The 27,791-nt window shown below is 34.8% G+C and overlaps 1 protein-coding gene across 5 annotated transcripts in view; it reads right to left on the reverse strand.

Moving 5' to 3' along the window:
• The window catches only part of BTBD10 (BTB domain containing 10), a 78,062-nt gene that overhangs the window by 15,472 nt on the left and 34,799 nt on the right, over positions 1 to 27,791 (reverse strand). For all 5 annotated transcript variants that reach the window (XM_061203050.1, XM_061203048.1, XM_061203051.1 and 2 more), the window contains 4 exons: positions 8,053 to 8,249; positions 5,743 to 6,028; positions 2,672 to 2,774; positions 1,058 to 1,178 (listed from right to left, as the gene is read on the reverse strand). In XM_061203050.1, the coding sequence (XP_061059033.1) occupies positions 1,058 to 1,178; positions 2,672 to 2,774; positions 5,743 to 6,028; positions 8,053 to 8,206 (664 nt within the window). In that variant the 5' untranslated portion in view covers positions 8,207 to 8,249. The remainder of the gene's footprint in view (positions 1 to 1,057; positions 1,179 to 2,671; positions 2,775 to 5,742; positions 6,029 to 8,052; positions 8,250 to 27,791) is intronic.

Raw genomic sequence — 27,791 nt, forward strand, 5'->3', positions numbered from 1 at the left:
GAAGTAAAGATAACCATATATCTGGGACTAACATATATCTATAATCACAGGTAGCAAACTTTTAAAATGGCTTCCCACATTATATAGGATAAAATGTAAGAATATTAGTTTAAAGACCTTCCATAATCTGGCCCCCCTATTTACTCCCATCTCCTTCCATTCCCAGTATAGTCTCTGCACCAACTAGGTTATTTCCAAAGTCTATCACTTACATCTGTAATCGCCAAATGAGTAACCTTCCTACTCCATTCTTGCTAAATCATTCCTATTCACTCTTTACTACCTGTCTCCTCTGAACTCTTCCCCAATCCCACTAGCCCACAATGACATCTCCTTCTTCTGAACTTTTCCAACCACTTAATATGCAAGTCAACATTTGATAATTCTCATATACATTTTGACTTTTCTGTGTATAATCACCTTTTTTCTTAGGCATGATGTAACAGTGAAAGAGAGGGGTGCTAAGGAAGGGAGTGACAGGAAAATATCAATCACAGAGTTAAGATTTCCAAAGGTCTAGACCCAGCTCTGAGACTATGTTTGAAGTTCTTGGATAAAGTCATTTAAACCTTTGTATAAATGCGGGCTAGGTATTTGGTATTCAATCTAAAATCTTTAATGACAAATACTCTTTTTGAGAATTATTTATATCTTTCATAGTGGCTTAGGATGTTGTATTACATGGCAAGTACAAAAAAATTATAAATTTTTGGTTGATGTGATCTGAGGAGTGAAGGCAAATACCACACTTGGCCAAGGCCAGGGCTCCCAAGCTGGGAGATGAAGACTGGCAACAAATGATAGAGGAGACAGTTGAAGAGGAAATCTGGGAGAGTCTATAAACAAAAAAATTATTAAAGTTGAAAGAAAGTTTTGGAAAATTACACCAAGAGCTTACAAAGATTTCTGTGGACTTTCACAAATAATCTTCATGGTATTAGTGTTCTAGAATTCAATTAAACAAATACTTGAAGTCTAGGTAAACAGCATTATTTCAGGATTTCATTCCAATATATTTTAACTCTACAAACACTCACACAAAAAACATCATACTTACTGAGATCTCTACATTTAATAGTACTATATTCAAAAGAGATACAAAGATAGTCGCATGCTTCTCTCAGTTCAGGAATAGATATGCCATCAGGACAACGGATTATTCCTGTTTTATAGTAATCCTGAAAAAAAAAAAGTAAAGAATGCATAAAACATCTGGTGCATGAGGTAGGCAAAACTTATTATTAAGGTTGGGCTGGTAGAATTTTCAAAAATCTTGGTACTCTGAGGAACTGTGGAATTTTAAAGTTAGGTGGGACCTCCGTTCACCTAACCACTTTTTCATTTTACCAACAGGAAAAATTTATGTCCAAATGGGTTCACTGACTCACCCAGTTATTCTAAAATTATTTAACAGCAGAGGTAAGATTAGCACCCAGGTCTCCTCATTACTTATGCATCTCTTCTCTCTACTATATCATGCTAATGCATATGTATTCTCCCCCTTACAAGTTATCTGTCTACATAACTACCATGAATTTCTTAAAAATTTTTTAAGGAAGTTAAATGATATATTTTAAGTTACCTTAAATATTACCTAGAGAATTGAGCAAAATTTAAGGTTTTTAGTAAAGAACTTCAAAATCATATCCAAGTATTCAAATATATGCAAACAGAACACACAATTAGATATTCTTCTTCCAAATACTGTTCTTTGGTGTTTCCCACATTATTACAAACAATAATAGTAATTATTTCCAAAATCTACTTAAAATGCTGTTAGGGGCTGGCCCAGAGCTACAGATAAGTTACTCCATAGCTGAGTCATGGAGTAACTTATCAACTCCATTGGGGGTCAAATGGAAGTATGGGCAGCTGAAAAGGCACTTCCCCCAAAATTAAGATCTGCCTCAAGCTTCTTGATGTTCAGAGCCACAGCAACATTATTTCTGAAGTTGCTACATGAATGGAAGCAAGACATCTTCTGGTACTTTTCAAAGTACTTGTTAGTACTGATCACTATCAACTACTTTTCCTGTCTTCTACCTCAGGATCCTCCCTCTCCTCTTCCCACGAAACTATTTAAGGAAACCATATTTTCAGACTGTGGCATAAACTATCACACACTATAAATCAAACCTTTATCACTGATTTAAAATTATAAGTAGGGACTTGTAGTACTAATTCAAATATTCCTCAAAATAAAAAGTTAAACATTTTTTTTTAAGTTTTAAAACAAAGATGGTAAGAAATACATTTTAGAGATGACTTTTAAATGTTCGTAAGTGTCCATTGTTAGTTATATGCAATAAAATATTAGAATTCCAGTAGCCACATTTATTCTCTGGTAGTAAAAAATTATCAACTTACTGTATTTAATAGAATTAAGGAGGGTGGAGTAATGTGACTATAGAAATGTTACCACTAAACCCTTGAAAGAATTGCCTGTGCAGACTTAAGAGATGAATTATCCCCTATCTTATCTTTATGAAGGTTATAAAATTCATTTATTTATATATTATATTTACACACCAAAAAAAGATAAATTGTATTTTTAAAAAAATGCCCTGGATACTTCCATAGAGATATCCAAATAGAATTCTGCTTCCAATCCAAGTACCTAACAAGAAGGGGTCAACTGATTCAATCAATACACATAAGAAAGAGCACTCACCAGAATAGCTCGAAACACAGTAGAGCCAATCCCCTCTGCCACCTCATACTCTCCCTTCTCATTGGGACGTGTAAAGTTATGTTCTCTGCCAGATCCAAACATCCTATGGCAGCCAATAATTGAGAAATATATCACTAAGATATTCCTTCAAAAGGGAAAATTGTTTTCATGTACAAAAGTAAAAAGGAATTATAATTTAAGCATTAAATTATGTCATTAAATTAGTTCAAGAATGTTTATCAGGGCTTCCCTGGTGGCGCAGTGGTTGAGAATCTGCCTGCCAATGCAGGGGACACGGGCTCGAGCCCTGGTCTGGGAAGATCCCACATGCCGCGGAGCAACTGGGCCCGTGAGCCACCACTACTGAGCCTGCGCATCTGGAGCCTGTGCTCCGCAACAAGAGAGGCCGCGATAGTGAGAGGCCCGTGCACCGCGATGAAGAGTGGCCCCTGCTCGCCGCAACTAGAGAAAGCCCTCGCACAGAAACGAAGACCCAACACAGCCAAAAATAAATAAATAATTAATTTTAAAAATTAAAAAAAAAAAATAAAAAATAATCAGGTACTTATTTTAAAAAAAAAAAGAAAGGAAGGAAGGAAGGAAGGAGGGAGGGAGGGAGGGGGAGGAGGGGAGGGGAGGAGAAGGAGGGGAGGGAGGGGGAGGGAGGGAGGGAAAACTATGTTATCTGTGCCTTTTCCTTAAAACTACTGTCTTCAAAGCAAAGTTATTCTATAAAGAAGCACATATAGTAATCTAAACTAGAAAAAAGTAAAATAAGGGTATGCAGATTAGGTTACTTTTCACAATCTTAACTATAAATGTAACAAATTTTGCACAAAATTCTTATACTTGCATTCCAGAACTGAAAAACAAGCAATCAAATGCTGCGGTAGGGAGGAATGACCCAGTTAAGAAGAGAATGAAAATTCTAAATAAATAAGTAACAAGCTCTTAATATTAATTTTTACAAAAGGAAAATACAAATGAATTTCTATTTTTTCAAGTCATGTTGTTGGCCCTTTAACAGTAACTATTTAGAAAAGAGGTAATTTGCAAAATAGGTCCTTCAAAATGAAAAGCTGAATGCATAATGCATAACTCCCAAGAAAATTTTAAAATTGTGATTAAAGGAATTTGAACCTCTGAATTCAATGATGCCACATTCCTAAAGTAAATATGGCTGATCTAAGTTTTCTATTCAACAATTTCCCAATTTAAATAGTTCCCTCTTTTGTTGTAACACAGAAACCTATAAAAAACCAAGCTTTTGGGCTTCCCTGGTGGCGCAGTGGTTAAGAATCCACCTGCCAAGGCAGGGGACACGGGTTCGAGCCCTGGGCCAGGAAGATCCCACATGCCGCGGAGCAACGAAGCCCGTGCGCCACAACTACTGAGCCTGCGCTCTAGAGCCCACGAGCCACAACTACTGAGCCCACGTGCCACAACTACTGAAGCCCGGGCACCTAGAGCCCGTGCTCCGCAACAAGAGAAGCCACCGCATGAGAAGCCCGCACACCGCAACAAAGAGTAGCCCCTGCTCGCCACAACCAGAGGAAAGCCTGCGTGCAGCAACAAAGACCCAATGCAGCCAAAATTAAAATAAATTTTAAAAAATTAAAAAAAAAAAAAAAAAAAACAAAGCTTTTTTATTTCAAAGTTTCCAAAAGAATGCCAACTGTTTTTTATAGTTCCCATGAATATTAATTTTCATCCTCAAAGATATGCTTTCGTCAACTGACATGAAAAGAAGCCTTCACTGATTTGGGAAAAAAAGAAGAAGAGAGTCTTTCAGGAATCAAATGTCATGCAATTTTCTCAAATACTTGAAATTTTTACAAAAGGGGAAAGCTATACTTTTCAGATCAATATGGATCACAAACACAAAAAAAATCTTTTGCATTTGTTTTGTTTTAAGAAAAATGTAGCCTATCAGCTGAAGAAAAATTTCAAATATCTACTTCTACCTTTTAACTGTGTTCCTTTACAGTTTAGGTAAAAATATAAAGTATTATCAGTGTTGAGTCATACTCCTAAGAGCTCCCATCAACAATCTTCCCTATGCTTCTAATAATACATAAAAGCCTATAGAGTTCAAGTATTTTTTTTTTCGTACAGATGTAAAGTCTAGTGCCAATGTTAAAAGGAAATATTTGTCTACTCAAAATGTAAACAATGTCACATGCTGGCATTTATTCGGTATTCAGAGGTACTTACAAATCTCACACACACAAACACACACACACACACACAGAGGTATGCCAAATAGTTACATATGCAAGAGGTATGCCAAATAGTTACATATGCAACCTAGCAAAAAACACAAGTTTGTTGTTTTTTTTTTTTACCTCATGTAAACTTCCATTTCATTTATGTGTCTCCTTCGTTTTATATTAGAATGAATAGAAAAAAGGCACTAATTTTACAATTAAAAGGTGTCTGATCCGAGTTTTGAACACTTTGAAAAATCAAGTCTATATTCTTAGACAGAAGTTCCCATAACTAGTCCATATTGTCTATATCAGTTCTAGATTGTGGTTCCCATAACTACAAACTTAATATTAATCTATTACTCCAGACTAGTACAGATTAAGAGACAATTATCTCTCCTTCATTCTACTAACTACTTGTTAATATTATTTCTTTTTTAAGTATCTACATCAAATTGGTAACTCATGCTAACTTTTCAGCTAACGAAATGCTGATACCTGCTGTATTTGGAGGTTGAATTTGGGAGCCCCAAGTAAAGGAAGCATTATCACTGTTAAATTCACCTTGTTAAATACAATCTATGCTTTCAACCTGTAGAGATCTTTTAGTGTCCTGTCTTCATTTAACTAACATATTTGCTATTTCTACTGGTATAGAAAAGATTATTTGAAATAAAAACAAGTTCAAGATCTGGCTCTACCACTTTCTAGCCGGATTAACTTCAGCAAATTATTTAACCTCCAAAGCTCAGCAGGAACACTGTATTCCACCAGAGAATTACTGTAAAACTTTAAATGAAAAAAAAAAACAAAGCAATGTTAAAGTGCTTTATAATTAACAATACAAAGAACAGCAATACAAACCTGCCCAACATTGTATTTGGCTGTGCAGTAAAAATGGATGGGTCTACAACAAATCTAGTGTTATCCACTATTAGTGTCACTCGTTCTGACGTTCTTACATTCCGAGCTCCTTCTTTTGCATTTTCATACACAAACACCATTTCCCCAGATGTCTTACAGCTGCCATCTGAACTCGACTGACTACTGTTTCTGCTGCTGTTCCCAGCACTGCTACTGGAACCACTTGGAGATGCTTTTTGAGGACGAGGACTGCTTGGACGAGAGGAGCTGTGATCTTTTTCACGTTCTGAAATATAGATGTTAAACAAAGTTATGCAAATTTTCTTCTTAAAAATTCGAGATTTATATATATCTTTTAAAAACTGCGATTTAGAAAAGCTGTTTTATATCACAGCATTTCTGCTTTTTTGATTTCAAATAACATTTTCACAGATCATATATGTTCATTTATTTTCTAGGAATGAAACCTAAAACATAAAATTGTTTTCTAAAAAAATTAATTTTGTAGACTTTTTAAAAAAGATATATAGCTGACTAATGCTGACCCAGACTAAGATCAAAATTAAGGTAAATTTTATATTATTGCTCTACTTAAAAATATATAGAAACCCAAGGAGAGGAATATTCTCACAAGTCACATAAATAAGCACTGAAAGTTAGTAAAAGATTAATAACAATTTTAACTCTCCTAAACACTGAAAGTATTAACACTATTCTGAAAACACAAAGTACAAACTTTGGACTCTTACTATGTTAATAAGGAAATCCCCAAACCAGCAATTTGTCTCACAAAAGGAAGGTCCCAAAGGAAGAAAAACATTTCACTGCAATCATTAAGAAGTATATTTATGTTTTCAAATGACTTTTAATGTCTTAGCAAATTAAGTGGTTTTAATAGCTTATGATATACTGCTTTGTTCTCATTCTCATTTTTGAATAAAGCACTACTACAAATTTTATAGGATCATATTATTAGCTATAATTTTAATAGGAAACATTGTTAAAATTCAGAAAATTTTCTTTAGTTGTTCCAATAGTCTACAAAGGGGACATTAAAACTAAGATTTTGTGATGTTTCATTTAGAGGCTAGATTACTAAACTTTAAAGGTGACCTAAAAATGTACCTCCATCTCATCAGTTTCATCAGCTTTTGCCAAATTCCTCCATGACTCAAGCTACTTAGAACACTCTGTACAGCTTTACTGGTTATATAATTAGGTTTGCTGTATCTCCAGAGAGACCCTGACACCTCCCTTTTATTGCCTATTTCCACAATGCTGGTAGCATCCCAAAAGTAAAATTTGCTAAAGTAATAAAATAATTTATCTCCTATTCTCTTTCCAGATACTAAACTTTGCATATAACAAACTGTCAACTCTTATTTATACTTTTGTTGGTTTTTAGCTTATCAGTATTAGTCTGACTTTTAAGACCTACTTAGATACTGAAAACGTCTCCACATACTCAGACCCTAATATAAATGATTTTGGTTTATACGAGGTAATCAGAAACTACCTCAAATAGTAAGTCAAAGTATTTAATTTGCCTTCTGCGTGGAAAATAAAAATCAGCAAGCTCACATTGTTTATGTACCTCTACTTCAGACTACTGTTTTACAGTCACACAATGTATTTACCTGGGGTAATAGCATTCATTTATAGTAATAAGTAGGAAGGAAGAAAAAGACCTGAGCTCAAGAAAAGAAAAAAAAAAAAACCACTTCACACCTTCCTTTTCCTCTTCTATTTTTTTTATTAAACTTAAAATATTGTCAAAAATCAAGATAAATTACCTTATGATGGTTACTCTTTCACTTCCTTTTTTAATATGATTAACAAGGATTCTTATCAATAATTCACTACAAACTATTTTAAAATAAACCACTGCTATATATCTCACAAGATAAAAATCACCTGAAAAAAATTTTAAATCTACATATTACAGTTTTAAAGGCTGTTCAAATTATTTCTTTTCTAAGACTGTCCCAGACTCTTAAAAGAAATTCACTTTTAAGTTTCATTTAATACATTGTTTTTTCACAGCAAAGAACCAAGCTAAGCTAAAACAGAAGCAATGAACAGAAGTAAGAAGTTAATTTTACTCTGAAGTACTAGGCACAAATCATTGTTATTACTGCATTAAAAAGGTAAGTGCATTGGGAATTCCCTGGTGGTGCAGTGATTAGGACACTTTCAATGCCAGGATCAATCGGGAAACTAAGATGCCGCAAGCCTCGAGGCGTGGCCAAAAAAAAAAAGGTATATGCATGCTTTTAAAAACCACTGGGAAGCTTAGTTGATTTTACATACCAACATGGTGCTGTCGTGTTGGAGAAGTAACATTTCTAATACAAGGAGTGAGCTGAGATTCTGTTCTTTCGTGAGATGAATCTCGTGATCGGTCACTTGACCTTCGTCTATCTCTTGATCTCTCATGTCCCCCACTAGCACCATGTAGACTCATTTTGGTGTGCTCGACAACTCCTTTAGCAACACGTGAGGGAGCACTGATAAATTAGAAAAGAAAATTAACCATAAAAGTAGAACATGAAATCACAAATGCTTTCCCAAAAAAACCCCAATTAACATAAAGCTACTAATATTTTGAAATGCAAGAATCAAATGTTACTTCACAATTCTGAAACCTAATTTACTTTAAACTTGCAGGTTTTAAAAATTCTGGAACACTATGTCTTTAAAGATCACATATTCCAAACTCAGTCTTTTTTTAAGGATGAGAAAGCCAAAGCCCAGAATGGTTAACTGACTCTTGAGTTCGTAACAGAAGAGGTAGTGGTAGGAGTAATAGCAGCAGCAGCAGCAGCAGAGACCACCCAGATCTCTTAAACATTACTCAAGTGTTCTTTTGATTTCTTTGATTGTAAGGGGAAAAGGGAGGCAAAGAGCACCAGCTTCTGGAACTCTGAGGTATGGGCAAAGTAACTGGTCTCCCTGACAAATAAAATAAGTCTACATGCTAACTCCAACTCATTTTGATTTTGATTGAACCCTCTTCAAAAATTTTAAAAAGCATTTTTCTAAAAAGCTAACAGCACTATGTAAAGTTACAGAATTTAATATTTTGAAAACATCCTACATAAATTTGCCCATGAGAAGTGAATAACTGGGAATGATGATTAAAATATTCTAGTTGACAGCATTCATTCACACAATTATTTATTAAGTTATGTATGCTATGTGCACAATGCTGTGCTACATGCCAAGAAAGAAGCGGCTCCCTCAGGGAGCTTATGATTTAAGTGTAGCAGTTATATACATGGACATGCAGAAATGTAAACAATTCGAGAGCTATCCCAAATTTCAAATATAAAATGACTAAATGTATCTCAAATATATAACTAATAAACAAGTGATAGATAATAAATGCTTTAAGTTCTCACATGAAGAAGACATCACTGTAAATCACTGGTGAATCAGGCACTAACAAATAGGTAAGATTTTAATAATCAGAATACACTGCAAGTAGGAAAACTGATAGGAACAAAAATGAGAGAGCCTGACCTAAGGCAGGTGGCAATTTACCACCTTAGCAAACAAAACACATGCTTCATAGTTTAAAAACATTAAAGTGCTTTTTAGAAACAGAAGAAACAGGAATAGAAAGAACTTCATGGCTTTAGAGTAATAAAGACTTAGAATCAATTGTCCTTTAAGACTTAATTGCTCAACATGTTGAATGTTACTTAACATTTTGGAACCTTCATTTCCTCATCTGTAAGCTGTAGATTCTTTTTACTTTCTAAGTTTAATATGAGGATTAAATGAAGTATAATAAGTAAGCTGACCAGCAATGTGCCTGGTACAATAGAATCACCCATTAAATGTTAGTTTATTTAGTTATAACAGGTGAGGAAATTAAAGTTCAAAATCACAAGACTTGCTCAGAGTCACAAAGAATTTAGTGGATACGCTATTAACACTGTAACCTAATCCTTTCAATTCATTCCAGTGCCCCCTCCACAATGTTACCTTGCTCTCCTTCACCAAAACCACACTAGTTAAAAACTTAATCTTGATGATTCAGTTTTAAATCTGAAAATGTTCCAGGATCATTTCCTCTGCTGATTTATTAGCTATCACTTTGTTTTGTTATTTTAGCGGTTTCTTTCATTATGAAAATCGCTGTCATCTCACTATAACAGACTAAAAAGACAAAAGAAAAGGCTGACTTTGTAACTACCCGAAGAGTGACTTCTATGGAAATAAAGGCAACCTACCAGCTTGTATCAGTCATTTGTCTCTCATAAACCTACAGACAGAAAAAAACAAACAAACAAAACCCTCTACTCCCACCTTCCTTCTAGTGAAAAAGATCAGAGTAGGATCACATCCTTGGAACATAATTTTTTTCTTCAAATAGAACAAATCAAAAGATCCTACTTTCAGGTTAAAAACCTTCGCGTAGGAACAATGGAATTTCTGGCTCGTGTCCTAAAGTAGGAAAAAGAAAGGAATCCACAATAATAGAATAAGGATTATATATTGGAAAAAATAACTCCTTAAATTATTCTAGCTGCTAAGTTTTAAATGTGCTAATAGACACATTTTCTAAATATGAATCTAATTGATAATTTAACAGACAAGGTACAAACACAACTACAACTAAGGCAAATGCAGGATAAATGTTCAGTAAGGGCCAAGCAGATGGAGTAACTGAAAAAGGATTTCAACTAGACATCTCTGTAGCTGAAAGATTAAATGCTGCTAAGCATTCTGCTGAAATATTGGCTTCATTTCTAAACTGTTTAGATGTTAAATAAATGCAAAAGGTGTCATAATACACTCCTGCCCTTTCTTTTCATTCTCAAATGGAATGTACTCTGAATCAGACCTTCAAAATCAGATGTCATGGAAGATTAATTATGTCCTACCCTATTTAGTTAAATAATTTTAGATCAGGAAAGCACTCTAAGGGCAAAAATAATATGTGCAAACAAAAATGAGGACAAGCAAGTTCACAGGGGATAACTCTGCTTCATGTTGCATCTAAGAGAGTTTGGGATACGTGAATTGAGAACAGGTAAGGAGATGAAGAGTGCATCAGCCCCAACATCTGTTTCTAGCCAAGACAGGGAAACAAGGACTGAATTTACCTTCTTGTCTGAAACAACCCAAAAACAAAATATAGGAAACAATGACAACACACAATACATTTGGAAAAGAAAGAGAGTGATCCCTGAAAGATGGAAAATAAATAAGGCCAGCAACTGCCCCAAATTACTACCTTAAGAAGAGTTTCCAGAATAAAACACAGGGAGGCAAAACCCAGGCAGAAGCTGATGGACTCTGAGTTAAGGATATGGAGCTGAGAGGCTGGGGACAATAGGTGGCTAGAGTTCTAAGGAAAGAGTACCAGAAAGTGGAGAGCAGCACAGAGAGAAAAACCTCAGAGATCTGCAGAGCCTAGTACCAATCAACACACACGTGAGGAAACTTGACGAGGCCGGGGAAACAACCAACTCAAAGAATTAGAGGAAACAGTGCCCAGGACTCATATAGAGCCAGGAATAGGGCCTGTTTCCCCCAGTCAGGATGGAAAACCTCACAAAAGGGCACTGAAGGGAGAATCTAAAGGGTCTTGGCTCTGAAATGGGAAATAATTAGACCTAAACTGAGCACTTTTCTAGTCATATCTAACAAATGTTAACAGCAACACCTGAAAGAATCAAATTGTTTCCAAGTAAGTAAACTGAATCCTAAAACAAAGCTCAAGAAAATTTATAGGAATACAAAAATATCCAGCAACCAAACAAGGTAAATTCACAATGTCTGGCATCCAGTTAAAAATTACGAGGTATGCAAAGAGGGAGCAAAACATAACCTATAAGGAAAAAACTCAACTAAAACCAACCCAGAACTGACACATATCTTAGAATTAGAAACAAAGACATTAAAACAGCCATTATAACCATATTCCTCCAAAAAGTTATATACAGATATAGAATATTAAAAAGATGCAAATCAGACTTCCAGAGACAAAAATGATATCTGAGATGAAAAATATACTCAATGGAATTAATGGAAGATTACACATTATAGAAGAAAAGATTAGTGAATTTGAAGACACAGCAGTAGGAAATATACAAAATGAATAAAATATTCATTATAGAAAAATAAATTGAGCATGAGTGAGCTATGGGGCAACTTTAAGTGCCCTAATACAGGTATAAATGGAGTCCATAAAGGAAGAAAGGTGAGGCAGAGAAAAATATTTGAAGAAATGTCTTGAAATGTAATTAAAACTACAAACCCACAGGTGCAACATGCACAACAAACCCCAAACACATTTTAATAAAAAATAAAACCCCAAACCAAAATGATAACCCCTGCCAACCTACACTTGTTACATCCAGTGAAAACATCTTTCAAAAATAAAAGGGAGGGGGGCTTCCCTGGTGGCGCAGTGGTTGAGAATCCGCCTGCCAATGCAGGGGACACGGGTTCGAGCCCTGGTCTGGGAGGATCCCACATGCCGCGGAGCAACTGGGCCCGTGAGCCACAACTACTGAGCCTGCGCATCTGGAGCCTGTGCTCCGCAACAAGAGGGGCCGCGATAGTGAGAGGCCTGCGCACCGCGATGAAGAGCGGCCCCCGCTTGCCGCAGCTAGAGGAAGCCCTCGCACTGAAACGAGGACCCAACACAGCCAAAAATAAATATTAAAAAATAAATAAATAAATAAATAAATTTAAAAAATAAAAAAAAATAAAAAAAATAAAAGGGAGGGACTTCCCTGGTGGCGTAGTGGTTAAGAATCTGCCTGCCAATGCAGGGGACACAGGTTTGAGCCCTGGTCCGGGAAGATCCCACATGCCGTGGAGCAACTAAGCCCGTGCGCCACAACTACTGAGACTGCGCTCCAGAGCCCATGAGCCACAACTCCTGAAGCCTAGGCGCCTAGAGCCTGTGTTCTGCAACAAGAGAAGCCACCGCAATGAGAAGCCCACGCACCGCAACGAAGAGTAGCCCCCACTCACCACAACTAGAGAAAGCCTGCGCACAGCAACAAAGACCTAACGCAGCCAAAAATAAATAAATAAAATAAATAATAATAAAATAAAAAAAAATAATAATAAATATAAAGGTACAAAGAGGTTCAATATAAAAGGATAAGGAAAGACCAACTATGCTAACACTAGTCAAAAGAAAGCGAGAGTGGTTATATTAATAGCAGACAAAGTACACCTCAATGCAAAGAATATTACCAAGCATTTCATAAAAATAAACGGGTAAATTCATTATGAGCACTTAACAATCCCCGAAGTTCTTCTGCCTCATAACAGAGCTTCAAAATACATGAAGCAAAAACTGATCAAATTACAAGGAGAATTCCAAAATTATTGTCAGAGATTTCAACATCCCTCTCATAATAGTTAATAGAACAAGCAGACAGAAAATCAGTAAAGATGAATAAGATTTGAACAACACTATCAACTGGCTTAACCTAACTGACATTTATGGAACATTGCACCCAACAAGAGCAGAAAACTCATTCTTTTGGTACGCACACAGAACATTTATCAGGACAGACCATATTCTGTGCAATAAAACAAGTCTCAATATATTTAAAAGAATTCAATCATACAAAGTATGTTTTCTGGTTACAATGAAATTAAATTAAAATTCAATAACAGAATGATACCCAAATATTGGAAATTAGATAACATCTTTTTAAATAACCCAGAAAGCAAAAAAGAAATCAGAAAGGAAAAGAGAAAATTCTGAAGTGAAACAAGTCCAGTGTATCAAAATTTGTGGAATGGCATGATATTACAGCAGTAGTTAAGAAGCAAATTATAGCTTTAAATGCCTATGATAGAAAAGAAGAAAGGTCAAAGAAAAAATCACCTCAGTTTCTGCCTTAAGAAACTAGACAAAGAGCAAATTAAACCTAAAGATACTATAAAAAATTAATAAAGATCAGAGTGGAAATCAAAATAATAGAAAACAGAAAAAGAACAGGGAAAATCAACGAAAACAAAAGCTAGTTCTTTGAAAACATCATTAAAATTGATAAAATCTCCAGGCAAACTGGGGAAAAAATTGAGAAGATACAAATTACCAATATCAGACATGAGAGGGTAGACATCACTACAAAGTTTGCATGTATTAAAAGAGGGATAAAATATTATAAACAACTTTATGCAAATAAATTCATCAATTCAGAAGAAATGGACAAATTCTTAGAAAGCTATAACCTTCCAAGACTGAACCAGGAAGAAATAGGAAATATGAACAGACCAATCACAAGGAATGAAATTGAAACTGTGATTAAAAATCTTCCAACAAACAGAAGTCCAGGACCAGATGGCTTCACAGGTGAATTCTATCTAACATTTAGAGAAGAGCTAACACCCATCCTTCTCAAATTCTTCCAAAAAATTGCAGAGGAAGGAACACTCCCAAACTCATTCTATGAGGCCACCATCACCCTGATACCAAAACCAGACAAACATACTACAAAAAAAGAAAATTACAGACTAATATCAGTGATGAATATAGATGCAAAAATCCTCAACAAAATACTAGCAAACAGAATGCAACAACACAGTAAAAGGATCATACACCATGATTAAGTGGGATTTATCCCAGGGATGCAAGGATTCTTCAATATACACAAATCAATCAATGTGATACACCATATTAACAAATGGAAGAATAAAAACCATATGATCATCTCAATAGATGCAGAAAAAGCTTTTGAGAAAATTCAACACCCATTTATGATAAAAACTCTAGAAAGTGGGCAAAGAGGGAACCTACCTCAACATAATAAAGGCCATATATGACAAACCCACAGCAAACATCGTTCTCAATGGTGAAAAACTGAAAGCATTTCCTCTAAGATCAGGAACAAGACAAGGATGCCCACTCTCACCACTATTATTCAACATAGTTTTGGAAGTCCTAGCCACGGCAATCAGAGAAGAAAAAGGAATAAAAGGAATACAAATTGGAAAAGAAGAAGTAAAACTGTCACTGTTTGCAGATGACATGATACTATACATACAGAATCCTAAAGATGCCACCAGAAAACTACTGGAGCTAATCTATGAATTTGGTAAAGTTGCAGGATACAAAGTTAATGCACAGAAATCTCTTGCATTCCTATACACTAATGATGAAAAATCTGAAAGAGAAATTAAGGAAACACTCCCATTTACCACTGCAACAAAAAGAATAAAATACCTAGGAATAAACCTACCTAGGGAGACAAAAGACCTGTACGCAGAAAACTAAAAGACACTGATGAAAGAAATTAAAGATAATACCAACAGATGGAGACATATACCATGTTCTTGGATTGGAAGAATCAATTTTGTGAAAATGACTATACTACCCAAAGCAATCTACAGAATCAATGCAATCCCTATCAAATTACCAATGGCATTTTTTACAGAACTAGAATAAAAAATCTTAAAATTAGTATGGAGACACAAAAGACCCCGAATAGCCAAAGCAGTCTTGAGGGGAAAAAACGGAGCTTGAGGAATCAGGCTCCCTGACTTCAGACTATACCACAAAGCTACAGTAATCAAGACAGTATGGTACTGGCACAAAAACAGAAATATAGATCAATGGAACAGGACAGAAAGCCCAGAGATAAAACCACACACCTATGGTCAACTCATCTATGCCAAAGGAGGCAAGGATACACAATGGAGAAAAGACAGTCTCTTCAATAAGTGGTGCTGGGAAAACTGGACAGCTACATGTAAAAGGAGGAAATTTGAACACTCCTTAACACCATACACAAAAATAAACTCAAAATGGATTAGAGACTTAAATTTAAGACTGGACACTATAAAACTCTTAAAGGAAAACATAGGAAGAACACTCTTTGACATAAATCACAGCAAGATCTTTTTTGATCCACCTCCTAGAGTAATGGAAATAAGAACAAAAATAAACAAATGGGACCTAATGAAACTTCAAAGCTTTTGCACAGCAAAGGAAACTACAAACAAGAAGAAAAGACAACCCTCAGAATGGGAGAAATATTCGCAAACAAATCAATGGACAAAGGATTAATCTCCAAAATATATAAACAGCTCATGCAGCTCAATATTAAAAAAACAAGTAACCCAATCCAAAAATGGGCAGAAGACCTAAATAGGTATTTCTCCAAGGAAGACATAAAGATGGCCAAGAAGCACATGAAAAGTTGCTCAACAGCACTAATTATTAGAGAAATGCAAATCAAAACTACAATGAGGTACCACCTCACACCAGTTAGAATGGGCATCATCAGAAAATCTACAAATAACAAATGCTGGAGAGGGTGTGCAGAAAAGGGAACCCTCTTGCACTGTTGGTGGGAATGTAAACTGATACAGCCACTATGGACAACAGTATGGAGGTTCCTTAAAAAACTAAAAATAGAATTACCATATGACCCAGCAATCCCACCACTGGGCATATACCCAGAGAAAACCGTAATGCAAAAAGACACATGCATCCCAATGTTCACTGCAGCACTATTTACAATAGCCAGGTCATGGAGGCAACCTAAATGCCCATCAACAGACGAATGGATAAAGAAGATGTGGTACATATATACAATGGAATATTACTCAGTCATAAAAAGGAACAAAATTGGGTCCTTTGTAGAGACGTGGATGGATCTAGAGACTGTTATACAGAGTGAAGCAAGTCAGAAAAACAAATATCATATATTAACGCATATATGTGGAATCTAGAAAAATGGTACAGATGAACCGGTTTGCAGAGCAGAAATAGAGACACAGATGTAGAGAACAAACGTATGGACACCAAGGGGGGAAAGTGGCAGGGGTGGTGGTGGTGGTGGTGTGATGAATTGGGAGATTGGGATTGACATATATACACTAATATGTATAAAATGGATACCTGGGGCTTCCCTGGTGGCACAGTGGTTGAAAATCTGCCTGCCAATGCAGGGGACACGGGTTCGAGCCCTGGTTTGGGAAGATTCCACATGCCGCGGAGCAACTGGGCCCGTGAGCCACGATTACTGAGCCTGTGCGTCTGGAGCCTGTGCTCCGCAACAAGAGAGGCCGCGACAGTGAGAGGCCCACGCACCGTGATGAAGAGTGGCCCCCGCTTGCCACAACTAGAGAAAGCCCTCACACAGAAACGAAGACCCAACACAGCCATAAATAAATAAATTTTTTTTAAATGGATAATAAGAGCGTGCTGTATAAAAAAAAATAAAATTCTACAAAAAAAAATCATTCTTTGAAGCATAAAGTATTGATAAATCAATAGGCAATAAGTCTCTCCAAAAGTTTTTAAATCTTACTAAAATAGTCACTCTCAGAAGCAAGTATCTATTTATAGCCAACTTTAGAATATTAATTCTGCATGAATTTCCGCATGTGACTTTGCCACCTAATTTGTTTAAAAATTCTAAATACATGAACAGCTTCCAAAGGTAGACAGGTTCCTAAGAATTAAAGAGAAATTTTAGTGTCTCTATCATTTTGTTCAGTGAAACTACGGCCTCCTATGGGGGTTGGGAGTAATAAAACTAAAGTAATATATATAGAATTTTTTAAATCCAACAATTATTGCAAAGTTTATAACAAAAACCATGCCACTCTCTGAATGGATAAACTGTGGTGCATACATACAGTGGAATAGTACTCAGAAATTAAAAAAGAACAAACTACTGACATGTTCAACAATGTGATAGATCCCAAAGGCATTATGCTGAATGAAAAAACTTAAACCCCAAAGTTTACATCCTATCTGACTTCATCTATATATCATTCTCAAAATGGCAAAATTACAGTGATGGAGAACAAATCAGGGGTTGTCAGAGATTAGGGATGGGGAATGGGTATACTCTAAAGGGGTAGCATGCAGGAGTTTCTCTGTGGTGATGCACAAGTTCTGTATCCTGATTGTGGTGGTAGTTATGCAAATCTATATGTGATAAACTATCACAGAATATATACCAGAAAAAGCGCATATAAAAACTGATGTCTATAGTCAGTTATAGTACTGTACCAATGTCATTTTCCTAGTTTGATGCACTTATGTGAGATGTTATCATTGAGGGGAAGCTGGGTGAAGAGTACCCAGGAACTCACTGTACAATTTTTTAAAAATATCTTGTAAATCAAAAACTATTTCACAATAAGTTTAATAAACGTAACCAAAAAAGGCAATAAACAATGTAGAGACAGGAAAAAGAAAGCAAAACTGTAATCAATAAACTCAGTCCTATTTAAAAATGTATCCATAAAACAAGGACAGGAACTTTGTTTTTTTTTTAATTAGAGAATGAAAAAGAGTTCTTAGAAATTCAAACACAAGAGCAGGAATTTTAAAAGGTTACTAGAAGGGTTGAAAGAAAAAACTGGGAATAAAAGAAAAAGAAATGAAAAATGAGACTGAAAGGACGAGAAAATTAGAGGAAGGAGGTCACCATTCAAATATATACTGATATGTTCCAGAGAGAACAGAGAAAACAAAGAGGAGTAAGTTATCAAAGAAATAATACATGAAAAATTTCCAGAAATAAATGATATTTACAAGCACTGCTGCTAACAGAAAATTGTTGTAACAAATACATAAAACTAAAATATCTACAAAGTAAGTAGTACTCACTTATATATGGCACCCTTGTGTAGTATACACAGGGTACAACCTTGTATCACTTTCCTGCTTTGAGGAATTATTTATCTTTAAACACTTCCAGCAACTAACATCATAACCTGGTACACCTTATTAATGTTTGTTGAATTTAGCTGAAGTTTCAGGATATATATAACATCTAAGCATTTCCTGTGACAATTGTTTATTCCTTGTCAAATACTTCCGTGTGTGTGTTTGTGTGTCTGTAGAGATATAGACATGAAGCTTTACAGTTTACGAGGTGTTTTAAACACTTAATCAAGCTTTTAAAAACACATTTTTTTTTTTTTTTTAAGGCTAGCAGCCTGGTGATGGGGGCTATTTAGTGTGTCTTTTTTTTTCTTTTCTTTTTAAAAAAATTATTTATTTATTTTGTATGCACCAGGTCTTAGTTGTGGCACACAGGCTTCTTAGTTGCTGCATGCATGCGGGATATAGTTCCTGGACCAGGTATCGAACCCGGGCCCCTTGCCTTGCAAGCTCGGAGTCTTACCCACCAGACCACCAGGGAAGTCCCCAAAACGCATCTTTCCTTAAGGACAAGGTAAGCATCTTTGTAAATTTCAGATTAGATGTTCCCATCCACTTTTTTAATTAGTCTGTCCTTATTAAAGAAGCAATATTACTTTGGGGAAAAATAAGCCATTTCTATTACTATAGTCTATATTATGTTTTAGATTTTTTAACTAAACCTTTTAAATGATTTTATATTAATATATTTTAAGCAATTAACTTACATTAATTGGGATTTTTACAAGTATTTTTAATGTGTTAGGTCAAGAGTTGGCAAACAAAGCCAAATTCAACCCATTACCTCATTTTGTAAATAAAGTTTTATTAGAACACCACACCCATCATTTACATATTGCTTATGGCTGCTTTTACTCCATAATGGCAAAATTGAGTAGTTGTGACAGACTATGTAGCCCATACGGCCAAAAATATTTACTATCCAGCCTTTTATAGAAAATGTTTGCTGATCCTCATGTTAAGTGTCAGTAACTGTGATGATAAAAGAAATGCAATTAAACTTTTAAATCTATTTTCAACATATTTAATGCAAATTTCTCTCCCTTCTTTTCCCTTTTTTGTCAATCTGCCTTTTCTATAAGCTTTTTGTTCTTAATTTATGATCAGTTTCCCAAGAAACAAAGGCTAATCACTGAAAGGGCAGTTCTCAACTGAGGAATGGGCTACTCAAAGGTCATCTGTAAGTATGTTGATGCATATTTTCCATAGAAATATTTTAAATGATACTTAAGTCCCAGATTTCCCCCCAAAAAGACAAGAAGTATAGCTCAAGAATAGTTTTAATACTAGTCTTTCTCTCCTTCCTAAAACCCCATTGTCAGATATGTCAGCAACTCTAGTGAGGCAGAAGCAGTAGCAACAGCAAGGGAGTTTGATATACTGTTGTATGACTACTTAGAGCATCTTTTCTTTGAAGTCAAATGAAGACCTAGATACTAAAAATTCTGACAGAAAAGGAACCCTTAATGGCCAAACTTTTAACATTTTACTATCAAGGTAAAGGTTTTCCTAACTGACAAAAATTACTTTCATGCAGACAGCAAAGGAGCTGGAGGTTTCTTCTGCGTTTTTAAAACGTCCATTACCTTGTTTCTCAACTTTGAACTTTTTTAATAAAGGAAGATGTTGCTAGGAAAGAACCTCTCCAAACTGAGGAGTCTCTGAATAGGAGTTATAGTATCTAAATGTTATATTGCTAACTTTTTTACTTCTAAAAAATACTGTGGTTTTAATTCGTCAATAAGTATTAGGTGCTTGCAACACACAATGACAACTATACCCTATAATAACTAAAAGTATTCCTATCCTCTTCTCTAGCAATGTTTTTAGTTTTATCATGCAGTCACTCTACCAAATAGTCACTGAACACCTATTATATGCTACTTATTATTCTAGCCCTGGTGGATATAACCGAGAAAGTCTCTGCCCTTAAAATTAATACATCCTAGTGTAGAAAAACATAGAACATATATAAATAAATATATTAAATATCATATGCTGATAAGTGCTATGTGGAAAAATAAAACAAGGTAAAGAGGACAGAGTCATCATTTTGACATTCCTGGCCCCCACCCATTAGCCTCCACCCACTAGATGCTAGTAGTACTCCTTCCTCTAGTTGTAACAGCCAAAAATGTCCTCAGCCATTGCTAAATGCTCAATGAGGGGTAAAATCTCCTCTCTGGTTGAGAACCACTGTCTTAATTCTATCTGCTACAACAACAATAACAATGCTAACATTTGAGCATTTAGTATATGCCAGGCACAATACTGAGCACTTTACACATATTTTCATTAAATACTCAAAACCATCCCCATTTTACAGTTGAGAAAATGAAAGCTTAGAGGCTAAACAACTTGCCTAAAGGTGGCAGGCCTGAGATGTGACCAAAGGAATACAATTTTGGAGCTCATGCTTTTAACCTTAAACAAGTCTGACTCAAACTTGAGTCTAGTTTCTTTTCCAAATGATAATTCTTCACATATTTGAAGACAGCTCTTATTCTGAGATTCCTTAACATCTACCAGAGATGTCCCCAAGACCTCTAAATTTTTAGTTACCGAAGCTGACAAGACTTCCAATTTCTTCACATCCTTCCTTCTGAATATACAAAGAAGTAAAGACAATACTTTGGTGTACTGAAGTGACTCTAACCTTCCTTTCCATTCATTAAGATGGTTTCTAAATGGGGGGGGGAGGGTGGTAGGGGAGAAGATGGGATGATGGCAGCCATACTGTACTTTTGTTTTATATCAAGTTTACTGCCAAGAACTACCCTCAAGTCTTTTCCAAATGTGATGCTATATATAAGACCATGCTAACTTAATGTATATTAGTGTTTTTCAGGCCTTATGTATATGCCTCAAAAGTTCATTTAAATTTAGTCCAACAATCCAGACTTGGAGATCACTATGGATCATTTAGTGTTTTATTTACGATCTTTCTTTCTTCACTGTCACCTATAAATTTGATAATTTGCCTTCTCCATTTGAGCAATAAGACAAAGCAAAGAACAAAGCCACCTTCCAAGATCAATAACCTTTGGAGAGGATCCTTCAAAATGAAAACTGTGTTGATGAATTAAAACAATCAACTAGTGGCTAACTCATTTTTCCTTCACCCAAGGATATAAAAAAAAAGATTTTACCAAAACCTAAGTTTAAGTCCAAATACATATTGCTACTAGGCTACCAACTGCATCAGAGAAAAATCAAAGTTGTTCTGACAATCTATTTTTAGCAAACCCATTCTGGATCATTTTTAACCTGTTTTTTTCCTTCAAGTTAGTCATAAACTATCCTTCATTTTTCGCTCTAAAATCTTCTGTCTTTTTCAAAACCAGGCCTAGAACCCCTCATCTTTTAGTACTTCTTGTATTCTCCTAAAACCTTTAGAGACTACAAATAATATCAATAATTTTAAGATTTTACAGTCAGTTCCTTAACTATAAGATGTTCCAGAAGACAATTCATTTAGCTAGATGCATTACTTATCTCTATATTCATGTTGGTTTTCTGTCCTTACTAGAAATGTTTGCTTTGTTATTATTATTGATGGTGGTGGTGGTTTGCTTTTCCTCTCTGACAAAGAAGCTCCTAAATAAGACTTGAGGAATTTTTTTCTTCCCTCATTGCCATACATTATTATTACACTTTCACTGATTATCTTCTTAAAATGTAATATAAGAAACCCTTTTGGTTGGCCTTTGCATTTCTTAAATGTCTCAGCTTGTCTAAGCTCTGTTTCCCTGATTTTTAAAAAGATTTTCTATACTTTGTTATGGTAATCTTATCTGCTTTGTTTTAAAAGTAGTGTGCATATTTTTCAAGAGTTCATTGTATAATCACACTGAGAATCTTTTTCCTTCTGAAAAGTATCAAAACTGTATTTTTACTTAACTCCTTAAGACATTCTTCCTTTTTAGAGAAATTTATGCTGTAGAATCAAGCTGATCTTTTCTCTGATCAAGAATCAGAAAAACTCAGATTGGTGGAATAAATTACAAAATATATATATATAAAACACTATGTAGTTCTCAAGAATTATGCTATAGAAGACTTTCGTGACAAAGGGAACGTTCATGATTAAGTTTGCTTTTTATTAAAAAAACAAAAGAAAACAACAACAGATGGGTTATATAACAGTGTATACAGTAATATCCCAAAATCATTTTTAAGTGTATATGTGTGAATTTACATTTTTATATATACACAGGGAAAAAAGGTTATATGCGAAAATATTTAAAGTTTTTCTTTTGATGGTAGAACATTTTAATTTTATTCTACGTGCTTTTCTGTATCTATCAAATTTATGTAATGAATATGTATTACTCTTATAATAACACAGGCATTATTTTTTAAAAAATAAGCCAAACCAGAGAAAAAAAATTCTATAAAGTATAAGTCTAGCGTGAAATTTCTGCTTTTATAACTCTATTACTAAAGCAAGCTTAGAAAAACATTTCTGGACACAAAAACCAGGAGAAAAAAAAAAAAAAAAGCCAAAATAAGATACCACCAGTTAGCCTACCTATACAAATAAGTTATGATAACCATCAAGATGACCATTCAAACTTTTAGAAATTAAATGGGGGAAATCACAAGAATTTCCTGACATTTCAAGGAAAAGAATGTTATAAACTACTTAATAACATTTAAAATAATTTAAAAATGTTGTATATCCCCCCAAATCCCTACCAAATGAAGGCTCAGTAGGATAGGGATAATGAAGACAAAAGAAAAAAGCCATTAGTCAAATTATTTAAAATTGTGCCAAAATTTCCTAATAAAGTAAGCACTGTCACCAGTCAAGACTTAAAATCTCATAGCAAGAACAATTATCTTCATTTAGAAATATTTTCTGGTTGAAAATCAATTTGCAGCAATCCAAAAACTTATCTGATTTACTCTCTATTTCAGTGGCAGTATCTAGATCATCTATTCAGAGCCTGTGTTCCAAAAAACTAGGAAAAAAGTCATCTTAACCAGTTAAAACTTTATCATTCAAATACATTCAGTTCGGTAAAATATATATAAAGTGATTCAACTAATCCTTAATTCATCCAAAAGTAAAAATACATTCACCTTCCTCTTTAGGAAATTATTTCATTTCTCTATCTTGAATTTTATTTTCAAATATATCAAAAATATTATTTCAAAATTAGTTTTTCCTTAAATAAATTTTATGATAGTCATAAGAAACAATATCAAACATAATGCATTCTCAATTACATGAAGATTCTACTATGACTTTAAATGAAATAAAAAACAAAGCCTCAAACCCATAGAAACAATAAAAACACACACTATTTTAAATAACTTGCCATTAAACTGACAATGAAGACATATGATCTTTAACATTCAGAAACATAAATGATCATAATGAAACAAAGGCCAAACATATCTCTCTCAACCTCTCTCATATATGTATAGAATTATAACCCAGCATTATCATGTAATAAATGAATACACACCTTACTTTAGTATATGCCAAGGCAGACACACAAAAACAAGAAAAAAATTTTGAAATCAGAGTATAAAGGGACTCTGCTTTTTCAAACAATGCAGCACTGAAAGCCAGGTCAGCATCCTTGGGCATTACTAGGAAACTTTAGCACATCTGATATTTCCATCATCTTCAGAATTCCTCTGAACAATGAGAAAATTTCCCAGTCCCCCTACCTCACCTGTCTACAGACTTCCTTTAGCTTTCCTCCCTCTACTGTGTAATAATGCTATTGAGGTTATTTAGGCTTTAAATGTTCAGAGATACAACCCCCGCTATATATTAATTCAGTTCATTTTCTCACAGACACTGACTCAGCCGTGGGTTGTGCAGCACTGACGTTTCTAACCAAACAGCATCGTGTGAGCTGTGATCATCCCACTTCTCCATCTTTGTGCAGTGATTGGATATTGTAACTGATAGACAGGATGAAGAAAACTCAGGAGATGAGGGCTTAGTGATATGTAGATATGTTGCCAAATGCCATCTGTAAAGCTAATTCTAGCTCTGCCAGCTTGCCAGGTTTTAGAAAACTAGGATGCAGCTAACTTTCTTTTTTCCTTTCAATGTTTTATTGTGTACCTATTCTGGGCAGTAAAACTTCTCTTTAGAACTGAAGAGAAAATATTATCTGTACTTTAAGAACCCACTAAGGAACTACTCTTTAAAGCAACCAAACTTTTCCATTTCTAAACTGCTGCTAGGACTAAAGAGTGACTTAAAAAGGAAAATGGAAAGCTCAATCTTCGTGCAGTCTCAGAAGAAAGGAGCATGCGTACTTCTATGTGGGAATGAACCCTTGCGGCAAAGTCTGACATTGAATGTATGATGCATTTATCTTTAGTAACCTGAGCAGACTGCAGATCTGAGTTTTAAATAGTTGTATTCGACCCAATTCAAATATGCAAGAGCTTTTAGCATATTGTCACTCTAAGGCATTTTAACATCAGTTACACAGAAAAGGTGCTTTCTTTTTCCTTTTTAAATAGCAAAAACTCTTCTAATTTAAAGAAAGTTGTCATACTCAAGCCAAATAAACTTCAACTGAAATGATCTTTAACCTCTCAGCAAGCTACCAAACCCCTCAATATAAGTATTAACTATACAACTACTAGTCAGAAAGAAATAAACTTCAGTAATTTTTCAGCTATCTAATTCATTTGTATGCACTTGCAGAGGAATCACAGGCACCCTGAATTTCATCCACACCCAGATCAGTTTCCCTGCCTTGTCTTTTATATCAGTGTTATACTTATTAAATCTACATTCAAAGAAACTTCAGAAAAGAAAGTACCTTAAAGTTGTATTAGGTAAAAGAGAAACCACAACGCAATGCCCATCAAACCCTCAAACCTCCAAGGTAAGCACATGTATATAGTAATTATTATTGTTACCTTTATAATTCAAGAAATTTATTTTTATCCTTGCCAATAAGGAAAGGTAAAGGGGGAAAAAATCAAAGGAAAAAGATTTTAGAAAGCAGGCTATTCCAATATGTGAACAGAACAAAAAGCAAATTTAAACAACTTTTTTGAAAATCCGCAAAAACTGAACCAATAAAGTATTTCTTTATTGCTAAAGGCTGAATGTTTTTAGTTCCAAAATTCATCTGTTGATATGTATTCCCCCAACATGATGGTATATGGAGGGGAGGTGATTAGCTCATGAGGGCAGAGCCTTCATGAATGGGACTAATACCTTTATAAAAGAGATCCCAGAAAGATCCCTAGTCCCTTCTACCACGTGAGGACACAGCAAAAAGTGAGGTGTCTGAAGCAGGAAGCAAGCCCTTACCAGATACCAAATGTGCCAGCGCCCTGATTTTGGACTTCCCAGCCTCCAGAACCATGTGAAATAAATTTCTGTTGTTTATAATATAGCCACTCAGTCCATGGTATTCTGTTATAGCAGCCTTAACAGACTGACACATTTAGTTTTTGTAAATTTAAATCCCCAATTCTGTTTGAGGTGGCAACGGGAGCACTTATATTTCTCAGTCTCCATAATCCAGAGATGACCATATGACATAGTTCTAGGCAATGATTTGTTGATATAAGCAGATGCCCGCTGGAAGTTTCTGAGAAATTTAATTTCCTGATATAAATGAAACCTCTTTTCCATTGTCCCCATCTCCCTTCCTCCTCCTCCTCCTTGTCTGGAAGGTGGACATGACAGTTGGAACTATGGTAAGCCATCTTGTGATTGTGAGGAAACACCAAGAAAAATCAAAGACTTTTGACCCTAATATCCTGAAGCCTTTTTGTGTACAAGAAAAATAAACCCCTAACTTAAGCCAGTGTTTAGTCTGGCTTCCTTCTACTCAAACATCCCTAAATAAAATACACAAGATTCAAAAAAAGGATGCGAGTAGGCAGAAGTATAGATGAAACAAAATCAGCCATCAGTTGATAACTTGAAGCTGGGGAATGGGTACATAGGGGTTCATTATACCTGTTCTCTCTACTGTATATGTATTTTAAATGTATCACAATAAGTTATTCAAAATTTAAAAAAATAAAAAGAATGAGAAACTTGTTAATAAATTCTAACCTTGTCATTTACAAGTTGGATGGCCTTGGGCAAGTTTATTAACCTCATTTATTTCATCTGTTAAATGGGGACAGTAATACTATTCACAGAGTGAATAGTATTTCACTTTAGATCCTTTAGATCCAGTCAAGGTAATCTCCAGAAGGTCCCTGGCAGGAATGCCCTCCATCTACCTAACCATCCAAGGATTAGTTCAAGTCTCATTTTCACCTGTTCAGACTGACGCTGATTCCTTCTCTGAACTCTTATTTTACTGCAACTCACTACCACAGCTTAGTGCCCTATTGTCCTCTAATTGTTCCATACGTGGATATTAAAGCATTCCATGATGGTACCCTGACGAACTGCTTAATCTCTCCTGAACTGAGCACAGGTTCACAACAATACTTGCTGCTGTTAGTTTTTAATACAGCTCAATTAATTTACTATTAATTCAAAAACTACCATTTTAAAAAAGTCATATTGAATATATTTTTAAAGCATCTGAAGTTACATGTTCGTAAGTTCATAGGAACAAGAGGTCCCAAAAAGTAAACTGTTTTCCCTTGGGCAGTTCTTCCACGAATGAGGTTAAGATAAGGTCAAAGGATTTCATGGTCTTTCCATTAAAAAAAAAAAAAAAAAAAAAAATCAATACATTGGCATTCATTTACTTCTCTAATATTTTTCACTTAAACAACCAATACTACTGCAATCTTACTTAAAAAGAGCACCAAAAAGGTACTGATGCTATAGAAATCAAGAAGAGCTATGGTAACTGTTTTTACTGAAGTAAAATAACAGCAATTTAAAAAGTACTGTTTTTTAATAAATTTTTCCCATTGTACGCACACAGCTTTTATAAAGCAAACAATAGTTTATTTTCACCTTGTCACGACTTCATATACAACACAGTCTTGTACATCAGTAGAAAAATATTAAGAACTAGCAAGGATAAGATATAATTCACCTGAAAAAATGTATATAACATATCAGATATAAATAAAGCCCCATATTTAATGAGATAAAACCAGTATCTCTTTAATCTCAAAGACAAAATAAATATCCATGTAAAACAGGATGGAGAAAAAGAACTAGAGCACCAATTGAAGGACACACACACACACACAAACACACCAAAAAAACAAATAAACCAAAAAATACTCACACCACTGGTGTGTACTTATAAATTAATAAAGTCAACTCAATGTCTTCATTTTAGACCTCACCACATTAAAAGTCCACAATAAAGGTACACATCTTGTCAGGAGACTTAAATAGTACTAGTCACTCATATTTTCTAGCCATGTATATAGCTTAATAAAAGTAGCTGAATCATTTCTT

The sequence above is a fragment of the Eubalaena glacialis genome, chromosome 10, assembly GCF_028564815.1.
Source record: "Eubalaena glacialis isolate mEubGla1 chromosome 10, mEubGla1.1.hap2.+ XY, whole genome shotgun sequence".
NCBI lineage: Eukaryota > Metazoa > Chordata > Mammalia > Artiodactyla > Balaenidae > Eubalaena > Eubalaena glacialis.